This window comes from Mustela erminea, chromosome 4 (assembly GCF_009829155.1).
Source record: "Mustela erminea isolate mMusErm1 chromosome 4, mMusErm1.Pri, whole genome shotgun sequence".
Lineage (NCBI taxonomy): Eukaryota > Metazoa > Chordata > Mammalia > Carnivora > Mustelidae > Mustela > Mustela erminea.
The window spans coordinates 137,296,205-137,312,406 of record NC_045617.1 but is presented as its reverse complement, the minus strand read 5'-3'; the positions used below and the strand labels follow the sequence as shown (position 1 = coordinate 137,312,406).

At 51.1% G+C, this 16,202-nt stretch overlaps 1 protein-coding gene across 1 annotated transcript in view; it reads left to right on the top strand.

Annotated features, from left to right (window-relative positions):
* The first annotated feature begins 1,917 nt into the window (after positions 1 to 1,917).
* GFOD1 (glucose-fructose oxidoreductase domain containing 1) overlaps positions 1,918 to 16,202 on the top strand; it is a 105,900-nt gene continuing 91,615 nt past the window's right edge. Inside the window, exon 1 of the mRNA XM_032341132.1 lies at positions 1,918 to 2,951. Within this exon, the coding sequence (XP_032197023.1) occupies positions 2,699 to 2,951 (253 nt within the window). The 5' untranslated portion in view covers positions 1,918 to 2,698. The remainder of the gene's footprint in view (positions 2,952 to 16,202) is intronic.

Below are 16,202 nucleotides of genomic sequence, written 5' to 3'. Positions count from 1 at the left end.
TTTATACACAGTTTACTTAAAAATAAACACAGGTTTATTTTTAATTACATAGAAGCCAAGAGTAGAGTTCCCTTTAAAAGAACACAAACCTCTTCCTGCCTAGATATTACTGCCCTCGTATAATTGGCTCTCCTATCAAGAACCAATGTTGGTAATACACCTTCTCCATATTTATTTAACATTTATCTGGAGCTTACTATGTGCCAGACTCTATGCTAAGGACCTTAGAGAAATAGTCAATACAGTCTTCCAAAAGCCTTTGTATATGCCATTATTACCCTGACCTAGCAGATAGAACGGTGGCCCCAAAAGGGGAAGTAATTTGCTTAAGGTCCCATGGCTAGCAAACCACAGAGAGGACAGTGAACTCCAGGTACTCTGGCTCTGGTTCCAACCCCAATGCCAAGTGCCACATCCCCAGCTCCAAATGAGCGGCTGCCATCGCTGACATGTGGCCTGGCCTCTTGTGCAGGGGGATGGTGCCTCGTGTCTGACACCACTGCCTGGACCCCTTGCCCCTGTAGGCGTTCCTGCCTCCGTTCTTAACAAAAACATCTGCTCAAAAGAAGCCTGTCAGTACAGATGGCAATACTCCTTTTGTCTCAGACCTTCCCAGGCCGCTGGCAGCCACTCAGAGCACTCAGTGTCCTCTGTGCTTTTCTTCTAACGCCCGGAGGTCAGCCACCTCCCCCCATTGCAACACACGAGCCTCTTTGGTATACTGCTCTCTCCACGCGCCAGCCCCACTGCCAGTTGTTACAAGCGGTTTTAAATGCTTGCAGATATCACGTTTTCCACTCCCGTGTTGAAGCAGACCATGTGCCACGGTGAGCTGAGTGAAGACAAGAGAGGAACATGCCCGGACCCCTGACCTCTCAAGAGACTTTGAGCTGGAAGCCAAGTCCCGTACCTTTCAGCTTTGGGTCCTGCATCCCGGCACCAAGCGGGCACAAAGTGGACATTCGGTGAATATTCATTTATTTAGCAAGTGCTTATTGAGGGTTTACTACCTACCCGCCGGGTTATGTGCCCAGGCAGGAGCAGAGGGTGGGGGTGGGGATGGAGGCTAGGGAATGGGTGGGGGGCGGTGTAGGGCGGCAAGCGGAGAAAGAAGCCAAAGCCAGAGGTCGAGTGACTTGGCGCAGTTTCTTCTGGCCAGGGCGTCCTCTCTGTCTCAAAACCCAGACATGCACACACGTGCCGCAGCCGCTTGGGGACCCCACACCTAGCGTCTGCTCAGGCGCTGGCCTCGCGGGGAAGGCAGAGCCTATTAAGAAGCCTGGGAGGAAGGCGACCGGCCGGTGCTCCCACTGCGGGAGGGGTGGCACAGGACTGGAGCAAGCGCGCTTGGGAGAGAGAACTCTCCAGCTCACCGCCCAAACTCTGGAGCCCTGCCTGGATTCCAAAGTCAGGCCTGCGGCTTACCTATCGTGTGACCTTGTGTAAGTCACTTACCTTTCCCGGGACTCAACTGCATCATCAGGTAAAGTGGTTGCACCAATAACCTTAAGGTTAGTGCAAGGATTAAGAGGGAGGGCCTGGAAAGCGTCCCTACAGTGGTTCTCTGCACGAAGGAAAGGCTCCCTCTCCGCCGCGCACCCCTCGATGCCCGCCCCCCGCCCCCCAGATTCCCAGGGGACGAGTCGCCCACTGGCCGCTTCCCAGGGACTGACGACACGCCCAGAAGGGCGCGCCGGGCCCTGATGGATTTATTGGCCTGCTTGGGGCGGGGTTTGGGAAGAGGCGAGGGAGGGAAGGAGGAGGTGAGGGCGAAGAAAGGGAAGCCACGGAGGGACCGCGGGCGCTCGGGGCGGGGCGGGGGGAGGAGCCGGGCTGGGTTCCTGGGCCCCGCGCGGCGCGCACCGGGAGCCAGCGGCGGCGGGGCGGGGGCGGCGCGCGGCGGCCAATGGCGCGCGGCGCTGCGGCGGGGGCGGTGCGGCACCACCCCGGCTGCTGACAGCCAAACTCCCCAACTCCGCCCTCGTCCCCGCGGGATCCCGGAGCCCGAGCCGGCCTGGGGCCGAGGCCGCCCGAGCCGCGCCGCGAGCGAACATGGCAGCAGAATGAGGAGGCTGGCGCCGGGTCGTGGCCGCCCGCGCCGCGCTGCAGCTCGAGATCCGCGCCCGGCGCCCTCCGAGCCGCTTGCTTAGCCGGCCTCCTGGCGGCTGCTGGATTATTTCATTCCGAGCCGAGGGCGGGCGAGAAAGGGGACCCCGCAGCCGCGCGGGTCGGTGCTCGGGCAGGCTGTAGAGGCTCGTGCGTGCGAGTCGCCGGCTGCGGAAACCACGCGGGAGAGAGCGGGTCGCCGGAGCTGCGGAGGCGCCGACGCGGGGATGAGCCGGCCATGGGGCGGCCGCGGCGGGGCTCGCGGAGCCGGCCGGCGCTGCGGCGGGGGTGCCGTCTGAGCCAGGGCTCCGCGGGGCTTCGGGGCCTCGGGCGCCCCGCGGGGGTCCCTGCCGCCGCCCCCGGGAGGGACGAGAGCCCCGCGTGGCGGACACTGCAGCAGACGCCGTACTGAGGCGCCCCGAGCCTGCTCCGCCCGCAGCTCGGTGCGCTCCCGGCACCCGGGCGCCTTGCCCGGGGCACGGGCGGCTGGCGCACCGCGGCGAGCCGGGCGCAGGACTGGCTAGAGGGGTGTGTGTGAGCGCGTTGGATTGGAGATCTGAGCTAAAGCAGAACCCGGCGGACCAGAGCAGCCATGCTTCCCGGGGTGGGCGTGTTCGGCACCAGCCTCACGGCCCGTGTCATCATCCCGCTGCTGAAAGATGAGGGCTTCGCGGTGAAGGCGCTGTGGGGCCGCACGCAAGAGGAAGCGGAGGAGCTGGCCAAGGAGATGAGCGTCCCCTTCTACACCAGCCGCATTGACGAGGTGCTGCTGCATCAGGACGTGGACTTGGTGTGCATCAACCTGCCGCCGCCCCTCACCAGGCAGATCGCTGTCAAAACCCTGGGTGAGCGACCCCCTTCCCTCTCCCCTCCAGCTCCTTCCCTCCCCTGCTGCTTTTCTGCCCTCGCCCCCTCTGCATCCCAGAGGCTTACGAGGCATCTACGCCGGCCCGGGGACCTGAGATGCCACATGCCACTCGGAGCTCCCTCCTTCCTCATCCCCGGCCTTCCCTGCCTCTGCGCTTCTCTCCCTTCTGGCACCACCTGGACGCGCCTTCCCACGTGCGTGGCGCGGAGGCTGGAGGAGGCGTGTGTTCCGGGGCTGGCGACGAGCCGGATCCGCCGCGGAGGACTGGGCAGGAGCCGCGCTCAGGAAGAGAAAACTAAGTCCGCAGCTGTGCCTGTAGTGCCCCGAGTGTGTGCGTGGGTGCGCGCCTGCGAGAGGCGAGTGCGCGGCCCAGGAACGCCCGAACGAGGGGCCCCACACGTGTGGCGGATATTCCTGGGGGCGGTGGACTACCTGACGGGTAGCAGCTGTGGCGCCCTGCTAGGCCGGTTTGCTTCTTACTGCTCTTAGTTTGGTGTGAGATTAGAATGGGGTGTTCAACCGGGATGATTCCGCCTTCGCCGTAAGCGAGGATGGCGGGAGTGGTTGGATGGGGGTGGGGGACGACTGCCAGGGGGGTCCTGGGTCCGTAACCAACCGGTTTGACAGAACCACCAGGGGGAATTGAACTGTCGAGTGTGGCAGCTCCGGAATTGGGGATTGTCTTCCGCGTGGGTTTGAAATGATCGATCTTAAATTGGGGGGGTGGGGTGGGGGGTGGGCGCACTAGTTGCGGAGGCAGGGATGTTTTGTGTGGGAAAAGGCCCAACGCAGCCAGTTTCACGTGGGAGCATGCTGTAGTCCCTCCTTAATAACCATCAGGAAAGTTCCCAGGCCTGAGGTTGACAAGCAGGTTGGGAATGATTTCACCGCCCCCTCGCCATCCGGTCCCCCCACCAAACCCAAGCGGTCTGAACACTCAGAACTCAGGAGCATCGGCGTCCCTGCCCTGCCCGGAGGAAACAGGAGCGCATAGTTTGTCCACCAGCAGTTTTTGTACGTTCGTACCTAAGACAGTCTCAGGAATACTGCTCACTTCTTACTCTCCCAGGAAATGGAACACCCACCTTAAAAGCTGGAATTTTTATTGATGAGGAAAGAGACAGAGCTTATGGCACAGGACACGACATTAAAGAAGAGTAATAGGGCACGAGTAGGGACAGTACTCAAGCCAATCAATGGTAATTTATGTCATCTTGGAAGGCATGTCTTATTTTTTTTTAAACTGGCATGAATTTAGGGTGGGTGAAATGTACCTATATGTCAATTCTATCTTCAGAGATCTAGGACCGGAAGATAGAACTCTTTCTTCTAGAAAACCACTTTTTTATCAGGCCATTCTGCTCTTGACTCTGAGCAGGGACTTCTGATAGAATTCCTAAGAGGCTGCCCAAGGCTGTCCGTTTGTTTTCATGTTAATTTCATTAAGTTTCTGACCTTTGTGCCTTATTTTCTTTGGTCTTGAATTGAATGGCATTGGGTTCTGACTTTCCTGTTTGATGTAATCTTATGTATTAGGTTGCTCACCTTTGTGTTTACAGGGGATCTGTGCATTATCAGATAGCTTATAACCATCCAAATAGCATAAATCTGTTAGAACACTTTGTATCCAACAGGTCAGTCCTGAGCTCTGTTTTTATAGAGAGCCAATGACTGGTTATATCAGAAAGACCTTGTTAACACTGCTTTTCCCCACTGTGGCAGCACAGTCCTGCAGGTCAGCACTGGTAAGGCCTATCTCCAGGAGAGTGACCATTTGGAGAACAAGGATGTTCCTGTTTTCTGACCATCTCTTGGGGGCTCTGGGTTGGAGAGAAGTGGCACAAATAATACATTTCTGGATACTTCTGTTCTTATTTTCAAAAATTCCTATGACTTTTTTTTTTTCCTTGACAAGATTAACATGAGTTACCTCTTGAAAACCAAGCAAGGGTCTTCAGAAATAGACCTAGTTTAATAATCATGACTGAAGATTAGGGTTTTGTTTATATTTTTGTAGTAAGTCTTGGGGCTTTTTTTTTTAAAAACCTGATTTTGCAGGTAATTTGAGATACTTTGTGATTATAGAGAATGCTGGGGGGGGGGCATTGAATTTAGGTGAGGCTGGGCTTTGTCTCATTCCCCAGTTGTCTTCACTGGAAAATGCCCAGAGGTCCCTCTCTTTCACATTGTATCTGCAAGTTTGCAGCTGGGGGTTCATCTTGGTGTGCTTTGCTGTCATGGTTAGAGGTCCAACACACACACACACACACACACACACACACACACAACAGAGGAAGTGAAACACCCGAACAGTTACAGAGCTGGTTTGGCCGTTGGGGGTTTATAGATGGTGGTGTTTGCCTGGTGTTGAAACAAGCCAGTGTTGACTGGCCCCGGTGAAGTGTCCTTCTTTTGGCCAAAGCCTGGCCTTTGAGTTGCTTGCCCAGCGATGGCAAGTGGTCTACGGCCCTCCATCCACACTCAGGACAGGTCTCTGGTGTGTCAAGGTGAGGGATGGTCTGGGGACCGTGGAGGAATAACACTTGGAGTTAGTAGAAACAGACATCCTCCTTGAATTTCTAAAAATTCCCTTGAGATCCGTCCTTTGGTGAACTAGGCATTTTTCTGTGGTAGAGACTTTCTGCATCCTTGTGTACGATTTTAACGCATGCCAGGCAATGTGGCAAGTGCCTTGTATAAAACACTCCCCTTCACTGTGAGAATGGGCCCCTAGCATAGACGTTAGCCCCGTTGTACAAATGAGGCAAACTAAAATTCAGAGAGCTGAGCAGCCTTGCTCAGGCACAGACAGCTAGGGATTTGAACCCGCCCTTCTGCCTCTTTTCTTCCTCTTCTATCCCCTAAATTTGCTTCTTGGCCTTAGTTCCTTCTGTCAGATCCAAGTAGCTCGGATGAGATCGTTGGCTTTCTCCTTTGTTCCCGTTTACCCCACGCGTGGAATCTGTTCTCTCTTGACTCTGTTCCTTTTTCTCCATCATCGCTTCCTCCGTAGAAGAAACGAGGCCCCTACCTAGGTCTCTGAAGCGAGGTTCCCGCCTGCCCCTCCACACCGCCGCCTGCCTTTGTCTTCCACACCACTGCCAGCCTTTCCTTGAAGAACCGCAGGCTCGATCGTGTCACTGTGCCCCCACTTTCGTCGCTTCTAGGAAGAGTCTCAACTTCTTGGCTTGACTGGCAAGGGCTGGCCTGTGATGAACTTTGCCCAGGCTTCTGTCCTGCTGGCGGTTCTGGAACCCTAACGGGTTTCGGCTAAACCCAGAACTCCTGGTGTGTCCTCAGACGGACCCTGTTTGATTATAGGTCCATGCCTCTGTCTGGAACCTTCTGCCTTGTGTTTGTGATGGATGCCTGTCCGTCCTGCAAGACTTGGCCCCAGGGTTGCCTCCTCCCTGAAGTCTCCCCCTTTCCCAGTCTCGCCCCTCACATACCCTGCTGGGCTCGCAGCACCAATAGCTGCCTTTTCTTGAACCTATTTTAGTGCATTTGGGTAAAATTTAAATTTCACTTAGTTATTTGGAATAGGTTCTATATCCACGTGTTACGAATGGTAAATACTATAAAAGCATACAGTGAGGGATAAGTGTCCCCCAGTCCCTGTTCTTCAACTAGAGGCAGTGCCAGGTTGTTCTGTTGTTGTTTTGTTTGCTTTTTTAATGTCAACCTTGGAAGGTTTTGCTAGGTATGTGTTAGCAAATAGGTGTCTGGGCGTTTTTTAAAGCTTTTTGACACAGTTGGTAACATCTCATACACACTGTTATATAGCTTGCTTTTGTCATGCAACAGTATTATCTTGAGAAGAATTTATGTATACGCTCACATACACACCCATATTCATGTAAAAAAAACAGCATAGGGAAGTATCCATGTTATTTTTTTGCTGTAGTATTTCATTATGTGGATAAATCAAAATTGACTTAACCAGTTCCTTATTACTCAGCATTTAGGTTGTTCCCAGTGTTTTGCTTCTACAAATGTGTAATGAATAACCTAGAACCTATTTCCCTTTGCACACACACCAGTGTGCTTGTAGGGTAAATATGTGAGCTGCTGGTCAAAAAGTATGTGCTCATTTCCTTTAACAAAGATGTTGCCCAATGAACTGGCCCCAGAAGTGACGCTGCTGTTTGTAGGTTTCCTCATGTGCCTCACTCTGCAAGCCCCTTGATTGCCCCGTGCCTGAAGGCAGCCAGGATGGGCTCACTCACCTTTGTTTCCAGTGCAGCTCAGTTCCCAGCCAGCCTTGGGGGTGAGGGATCAGTCAAATCCCATGTCTGATTTGTTCTCCAGCCCCTAGACTGTGCAATCAGCCACCTGCTCGCTGCCTCCCTAGGTCCACTCTTGTTCCTTATCCGGTCTAGTCTCTATACAGCAGGTGAGTGGCATACAGACACGTATGTGGTTCTATGTCCTTCCCTGCGCAGAAGCTGTCTGTGGCTTCATGTTCTTGGTAGCGCCGTCGCTGTTAGTGATGATCTCTTTCCGTTTGTTTGCTTGTTCCCTTACTTGCTATTTCTCTCCCCAACTGGAAAGAAATTTCTTTGAAGTAGGGCCTGTGCCTGCTTTGCTCACCAGGGTGGCCTTATCTCCCCTAGACAGTGCCAGGCGCTGAGTCACCCAGTAGGCACACTATAAATATTTGCTAAATGACGAATGAATGCCTTTCCAGTGAATGAATGAATGAATGCTTGGGGAAGGCAAAAGTTTATCAACAGGATGGGTCCATCAATCAGTAACATTTTGTGCTGCCTGCCTTAGCCCAGTGCCTCCCAGACATTCACACAGGCGCTCACCCCCTCTGCCCCCTGGGGAGTGAAGGGGGGGGAAGTGCTGGGGGGCCTGGGTTGAGGAGATCTTGTCAAAATGCTGATTCCAGGGTGGGACCCAGGGTTTAGATTTCTCTCTAGCTCCCAGGTGATGTGCCTGCAGTGGTGGCCAGACACAGAGATGTGGTAGCTCTCCGCCTTTGAGAAAACAAGACCAGCCCTGCTGTGAATAATTAACCTGGCTGGGGAACTGTGTTAAAATAATTCGTTGACTTTAGTGTGTGATGTGACGATGTCTGTTTTCATGTTCCCTGCCCCAGTATTTGGAGACCTTAACGCAGACTCTGGGGGAAGCCTCTTCATGGGAGGGCAGGTTCCTTTGGGATGGGAAATGAGGCTGTCGAGTTTCGTTGAGCATTGACTGCACATCCGTCTTGCCCGGTCACGTTCGGCATCCTCAGCTGAGGACCTGGAGCACCGTGCCCTTTCCTGCCCTCCTGCAGTTTCCGTGGTTACCCCCCTGTGGAGAGAGGCTGCAGGAAAGGGTGGGAACCAGGAGGAAGCAGGGCTGGGCAGGCGTGGTGACCACACAGGCAGCAGTAGGGCTGGAGATGATCAGACGTCCTCTTTGGACGTGGTAGTAACCGTTCTGGAATCCCAATTCCCCCTCGACCTCTCTTCTGGATGTATTTCTCTCCTAAGACTGTGTGGAAGAGGGAATTGTGTTTTTCTCTCCGGCTTTCTGCCCCTGAGCACTGAGTGAAATGGTTTTGGTCTGTCAGCTTGGAATAGGGTTGAGGAAGCCCTGGGGCATTCTGTAAATGGCAGAGATGACTGTGTACTGTTAGGAAAAGTCAAGCATCACCAATCTCATTTCATCTAATTGAAATTAGGTGCAGTTGAGTGATTATTTTGCTGATGATACCTGGCTTTGAAAATGTATGAGTGAGAAGAAGCTATAGGAAGAGAGATTGGGCATTTTGATCCTGAAACTGGGGAAGAACCAAAAAAAAAAGAAAAATGTGGAAGTTAGGGCACCTGGGTGGCCCAGTTGGTTAAGCATCTGCCTTTGGCCCAGGTCTTGATCTCAGAGCTGTGGGATCCAGCCCCACATCGGGCCCCAGCCTGCTTCTCCCTCTGCCTTTGCCTCTCTCCCTGCTGGAGCTCATGCTCATGCTTGCTCTCTTAAAAAAAAAATGGTGGAAGTAAATAGCCTGTTTTAAGGGTTTCACCAAGAAAGAAATACACTGGCAATTAGTTACATATATTGATTGAGGGCGGTCATGGCCCATCACTGTAGACAGCGTCGTGATTGACAGACCTGCTGATGATAGAAAAGGTAGGCAGGTCACAACTGTATAATCATCTGCTGAGCCTCAGTCTTCTGATCAATAAAATGGAGCTAAAGATACTATGATACAAGATTGGTATGACAGTTAAAATCAGAGGGGGTGTGTAAAGACTTAGCCACCCTGCCCCCTGCTATCTGTATAAGTTCCATAAATGTCATTCTATTTCCCCTCAGGGTGGTCAATTCTTCAACCTATTCCAAATGTTACTTTTTTTTTTTTTTATTTTTTATTTGACAGAGAGAGATCACAAGTAGGTAGAGAGGCAAGCAGAGAGAGAGAGAGAGAGAGAGAGAGGGAAGCAGGCTCCCTGCTGAGCAGAGAGCCGGATATGGGACTCGATCCCAGGACCCTAAGATCATGACCCGAGCCGAAGGCAGCGGCTTAACCCACTGAGCCACCCAGGCGCCCCTCCAAATGTTACTTTTGAAGATTTGGTTTTTGTATGTATTAGACATGATTCCCTTCTGCCAGATTCAGAAAATACAGTTAAAAGGTTTTAAAAATTTTTTATGTATTTATTAAAAGATTTCTTTCTTTCTTTTTTCTTTATTTTTTTAAAGATTTTATTTATTTACTTGACAGAGACAGACAGATCACAAGTAGGCAGAGAGAGAGAGGAGGAAGCAGGCTCCCTGCTGAGCAGAGAGCCCGATACGGGGCTCGATCCCAGGACCCTGAGATCATGACCTGAGTCAAAGGCAGAGGCTTTAACCCACTGAGCCACCCAGGTGCCCCAAAAGATTTCTTTATTTAGAGAGAATAAGGGGAGGGGGAGAGGGACAGAGAGGGAGAGAGTCTCAAACAGCTTCCCGCCTGATGTGGGGCGCGATCCCACGACCCTGAAATCATGACCTGAGCCGAAACCAAGAGTTGGATGCTTAACCCACTGAGCCACCCACATGCCCCTTTTCCAAAAATGTTTATTTTTTAAAGGGAATGCGCCTAAGCCAATCTTCAGATATGGGGTTTACTTGCTTCCTGGGTCCGGGGTCTGGAAGGCACTGATGGTGTTCCCAGGAGTGCACCGTGTTGCTGTGAGGATGTACCGTTACCTGTGGGAATAATGCAGGCCTTCCGCAGAGCTTAGGGGCAGGGATGTAGCGGAGGCCTGAGCAGGTGCCTGCAAACGCTGAACTCTGTGTGTGGGCGCCATCCCCCATCCTTCTTTAGACCAGGCCCTGGGTGCGGGACAGAATTCCTAAATACAAATATTATGGGTTTAGAGACCCCCTGCCCAGCCCCCGCTCCCGGTGGTCCCTGCTCGTGTCTGATGCTTTCTCTCGGCTCAGTCTTCTTGGAGGTTATCTGGTCACGTGGGGGGTTCATCACAAAACACCATGGGGACCCTCTGCTGGAGGGAAACGGGGCTGTAGGGCTTAGGAGTGCCCCACTCCTAGAAGGCACTGATGCCAAGGCCACAGACTGGCTTGAAGATTCTGCAAACGCAGACCGTTCTTGACTTTGTAGGTTCTCTATATCCTTTCTTCAAATACACGCTTGGCATTTCGCCGCTTGGCATAATGGCCGTGGTAAAACAGTGGAAAGAGCAGATGTATGGGACGATAAACTGATGCCTGCCTTGTCGTCATTATTATTACATTGAGGGTGTCCGTGTTGGTAAAATACGGGATGGGAAAGCAGATAAACATAACTGGCTTTGTGAGGTGGTTCTATGGTCCAGCCCCTCCTGCCCAGCCTTCGCCCGCCGAGGACCGCGGTGAGGCAGAGACCCGTCGTGTGCGCGTTAGGGTGGCCTCCAAGGTGTCAGGAGTCAAGAGAAAGACTGAGGTCCTGGGAAGAGGAATTTCTACCTTCAGATCGCTTCACACTGGAGACTGCAACATCAGCCCTTCCTAGGTCTCCAGCCTGCTGGCCTTGCCCATCTTGGACTTGCCGGGGCCCCATAATTGTGTGAGCCAATTGCTTAAAAAGAAACCTACCTTGCTCTCACTTGCCCACGCATGGTCTCTCTCCCCCTCCCCTCCCCTCCCCCGACCTCTCCTCCCCCTCTTCTCCCCTCCCCCTACCTCTCCTCCCCCTCCCCCCTCCCCTTCCCCTCAGCCTCCCCCTCCCTCCCTCCTCCCCCCTCCCCACCTTCTCCCCCTCCCCCCTCCCCACCCCTCCCCTCCCCCCTCCCCTTCCCCTCAGCCTCCCCCTCCCCCTCCTTCCCTCTCCTCTTCTGCTCCCCCCCCCACCTTCTCCCTCCCTGCCCCTTCTCTGTCTCCCCCCCCAGCCCCCTCTTCCTCCCACCTTCCTCCTTACCTCCTCTTTCTCCCTCTCTCTCCCTCTCCCCACACATCCCCCCACCCCACCCCAGCCCATTACTGGTTCATTTTCTCTGGAGAACCTTGATGAATCCATGTTTTTTCTGGATCAAGTCCGCCCAGCCAGGCAAGCTGGGAAGTGATGGACCTGACGGGTGGGTCTGGCAAGTCTCGTTGGTGTGGAAGCTGCTCCCTTGAGCCCCACTGGTGAATGTGGGTCCCTCGGAGAGTACTTTTTGAGCATCTTCCTCTAAAGCAGGAAGACCTTGAAGGCAAAACAAATCTTCTGGGTTCAGACTCAACCAAGGGGGGCTGTTGGGGGGAAAAGGCTTTCAAATCTTCATTGCCAAGACCCACATGGACCCTTTACCCTGACCAGTTCTGCATCTGTCGACAGGGCTTTGGGGAAGCCGGCTTCTCAGGTTTAAGCAAGCCGGGACGCCTTGGAGTTTAGACTTACCTTGAGAATTGTTAATGCCCTGTGGAGTATTTAAAAAATTCAGAAAAAATAACTTTCCATTAAAATGATACGACGTGTTTGTAAAATTTCTAATTTCCAACTATAATAGGTTTTATGGTACCGAAAAGCTCTTTTAGCTAGCATAATATCTATAAACTGAAGCCGTAGAGTTTTGAAGCCCCAGTTAAGTTGGTGTGTAGCTTTTGCATTGCTTTTTTGCTTTATTTTATTTTATTTTATTTTTTTTTTTTTTAAGATTTTATTTATTTATTTGACAGAGAGAGATCACAAGTAGGCAGAGAGGCAGGCAGAGAGAGAGGAGGAAGCAGGCTCCCTGCTGAGCAGAGAGCCCGATGTGGGACTCGATCCCAGGACTCTGAGATCATGACCTGAGCCGAAGGCAGCGGCTTAACCCACTGAGCCACCCAGGCGCCCCAACTTTTTTGCTTTATTAAGATAAACTTGATAGAGCATAAGGTTTCCCCTTTGAGGTTCACTAACTTCTAGTAAATGTATATAGTCTTGTAGAAAGTTTTAGGATACTCCCAACATCCCCAAGAATTTCTTCCTGTCAGTTTGCAACTAGCCCCGATTCCTGTACCAAGCCCCAGGCAACCATGAGTTTGATCTATCCCTATCATTTTTTTTTTTTTTAAAGATTTTTATTTATTTATTTGACAGAGAGAAATCACAAGTAGATGGAGAGGCAGGCAGAGAGAGAGAAAGGGAAGCAGGCTCTCCGCTGAGCAGAGAACCCGATGCGGGACTCGATCCCAGGACTCTGAGATCATGACCTGAGCCGAAGGCAGCGGCTTAACCCACTGAGCCACCCAGGCGCCCCTATCCCTATCATTTTGCTTTTTCTAGAAATCTCTTATAAATGAAATCCCATAACGTGTAGTCTTTTGTGTCTGGCTTCTTTCACTTAGCATTTTTTTTTTAAAGATTTTATTTATTTGACAGTGAGAACACAAGCAGAGGCAACAGCAGGCAGAGAGAGAGCGAGAGGCAGACTTCCCGAGCGAGGAGCCCAAGGCAGGGCTCAATCCCAAGACCCCAAGATCATGACTTGAGCCCAAGGCAGACACTTAACCAACTGAGCCATCCAGATGCCCTTCACTTCGCATGTTTTTGATCTTCACCCACATTGCTGCATCTGTCAGAAAGCCACTCCTTTTTTATTGCCAAGTAATATTCTGTTGTATGGACATACCACAGTTTTGTTTATCCATTCGCCATTTTGCTTGGTGTTTGCATTGTTTCCAGTTTTTAATGTAATGAATAATGCTGCTGTGAACATTTACACCCAAGTCTTTTGTAAACCCAGGCTTTCACTTCTCGAGGAAAGATCTCTAAGAACGGAATTGATGGGTTGTAGGGTATACATATATTTACCTTTTAACTAACTGCCAAACTGCTTTCTGAAGCAGCTGTACCTGTCCAACTCTTGGTTTCAGCTCAGGTTGTGATCTCAGGGTCAAGATCAGTGCCAAATCTGCTGGAGACTCTTCCTCTCTCTCTGCCCCTCCCCCCACTCATGCATTCCCTCTCTTTCTGTCTCAAATAAATGAAAAAAATTGAAGTAGCTGTGCCATTATATATTCCTACCACCTATGTAGGAATATTCTGTTATTTTTATTTATTTTTTATTTTTAAAGATTTTCTTTATTTATTTGACAGAGAGAGACATAGTGAGAGATGGAACACAAGCAGGGGGAGTGGGAGAGGGAGAAGCAGGCCTCCCACTGAGCAGGGAGCCCAATATGGGGCTTGATCCCAGAACCCTGGCGAAGGCAGACCCTTAATGACTGAGCCACCCAGGCGCCCCAATGTAGGAATATTCTAATTTCTCTACACTATCACCAACACTTGGTATTGTCAACCTTTTTTTATTTTTTTTAAAAGATTTTATTTATTTGAGACACACAGAGAGAACATGGGTGGGAGGTGGGGGATGGGCAGAGGGAGAGGGAGACTCCCTGCTGAGCAGGGATTCCCAACATGGGACACAGTCCCAGGCCCCTGAGATCATGACCTGAGCTAAAGGCAGATGCTCAACCGACTGAGCCACCCACGTTCCCCATTGTCAGCCTTTTTTGAGTGCAGTCAGTATTATAGTTAGTATGTTGTGCGATCTCATTATGATTTTGATTTGCATTTCCCTAATAACTAACGATGTAGAGCACCTTACTGTATGCTTCTTAGCCGGTCATAGGTCTTCCAATTTCTTGAGCAATTTTAAATTAGGTTGTCTTCCTATTACTGAGTTGTAAGCATTGGTTTTGTGATTTTTGTTGTGGTGTTAAGTTAGGGGTAGACTGTTGGGTTTTCAAATACTTCCCTTTGTTTTTGATTTTGGAACTAGATGCAGCTGAACAAATTCTCCAGCCTAAGTAAAATCAGCTTTGCCAAATATTCACTGAAATGGTTCATTATGTAGAAAAGCGAGACGGCCATGTGAGCGGATACTGACGCCCGGGACCCTGGTGTTGCTGTGGGCCCCGATGATGCGCTGAACGGTCTTTTGGGGACATTTCCAGTTTGAAGATTATCCGAGGTGGTCCAGGATCCTTCGGTCGCTTATTCTGCCCAGTGTCCAGAGAATGTTTCTCTTCTTCATTTATTTTTATTTAATTAATGTTTTTGAATGCCTGTAGCACTGTTAGCTGTGGTAGCAATACCCCAGATAGTAAGATACGGTCTTTGTTCTTGACACAAAATAAACATATGCAAACACACAACAACGCAGTGAAGTCCATGATTAAGTACAGAGTGAATTGTGATACTGTGAGGCCAGGAAGGATTTGCTTATGGCAGTTGATTAGCCCCAAAATATCAGTATTGGAATCAGGGTCTGTCAAGACCTGGGTAGCTTCCCCACGCCAAGCCACACAGGTACTAAAATGAAGGAGAAAAAAACAGAAAACAAAAACACCCCAGAACAAACCAACCAACAAACCCAACAATAAGACAGAGAATTCCCCTCCCAAAAAGTGTTATATGTGTGAATGGGGGACTTGCACAGAAGTGAGATCTGGCAGGGTCGTCCTGTAATAGGTGGTGAATTATCGCTGTGTTGTCTTCTAGAAGGGCTGGATCTAGAGGCTGGTTAAAAAGTTCACTGCTGAGCCTGTGTTTCACTGAGTGGGGAACTTGAGTTTGAGGTTAGAGATAAAATGCGCGGGGCCTGTGAGGAAAGGCCACACGGGTCCCCAGGGGCCCTGCTCTTCAGGCAGCAGGTGTCCCTGAGGAGGTGGCCTTGCAGATAATGGATCCTGCCTGACAGCAGAGGAAAGAGGAATTTCTGAGGGCCAGATGGTCCAGGAAGACCTTCTGGAGGAGGTGGGGCTTATACTAAATCCAGAAGGGGGGGTTGCGGGGGTCATAGTTACATAATTGTAAAGGAAGATATAGAAAGTTCTATGATATAAAGTCCTTTCCAAGGCATCACTTGGTTCTGGAGCAACACTTTGAGGAAAATTGTGTATCCTATGACTGACCACTTAGGACAAAGAGTCCTTTAAGAATGTCCAAAATTTAGGGGCACCTGGGTAGCTCAGTGGGTTAAAGCCTCTGCCTTCGGCTCAGGTCGTGATCCCAGGGTCCTGGGATCGAGCCCTGCATCAGGCTCTCTGCTCAGCAGGGAGCCTGCATCCTCCTCTCTCTCTGCCTACTTGTGATCTCTGTTTGTAAAATAAATAAATAAAATCTTAAAAAAAAACCTCCAAAATTAAAAAAAAAATTTGTTCTTATCTAGAATTATTATTATTATTATTATTATTATTATTATTATTATTTTGCCAGCAGATCACCTCCCATGCCATCAGCAGTAAGTTCCACTTAAATCTTTCTCTCCCCTCAGTTCCAAATGGCGACAGTCACAGATGACACAGCTCTGGGGTAGGTGAGGGAAACAGCTTGCAGGATCATTGGAAAGAACCCCCTTGAGAGGAGCACAAATGGCCGCCTTATAGGGTGTGAAAAGAGCTACAAAAATCCATTCAGCGAGAGCACTGTAAAGACAAAAGCTCCCTGTGTGATGGACTCGGGGGACCATGCTGTGGTGGAGAGTGGGGTCAGCTGAGGAGGGGGGAGCCTGCTCCGTTCCTGGTTTTGTGTTCGTGTCCGATGGCAGTGGAAACTTGGAAACTTGTGTCCCCCTGTGATACAGTCGAACCCCTTACGGTACAAGGGTCAGTTCCAGAATGGGGCTGTGATTCATGGCATGAGAAAGGAGAAGAGGATCTCCTTAGAGAAGGACACTCAGTGCTTGATGTGTGGAGGCACTTGTCGGCATCAGGAGGCCAGAGCTGCCGTGGTTGTGAGGCTCCCGAAGGGTAGCTGGCTGTCCGGGGAGATGGTTTTAGG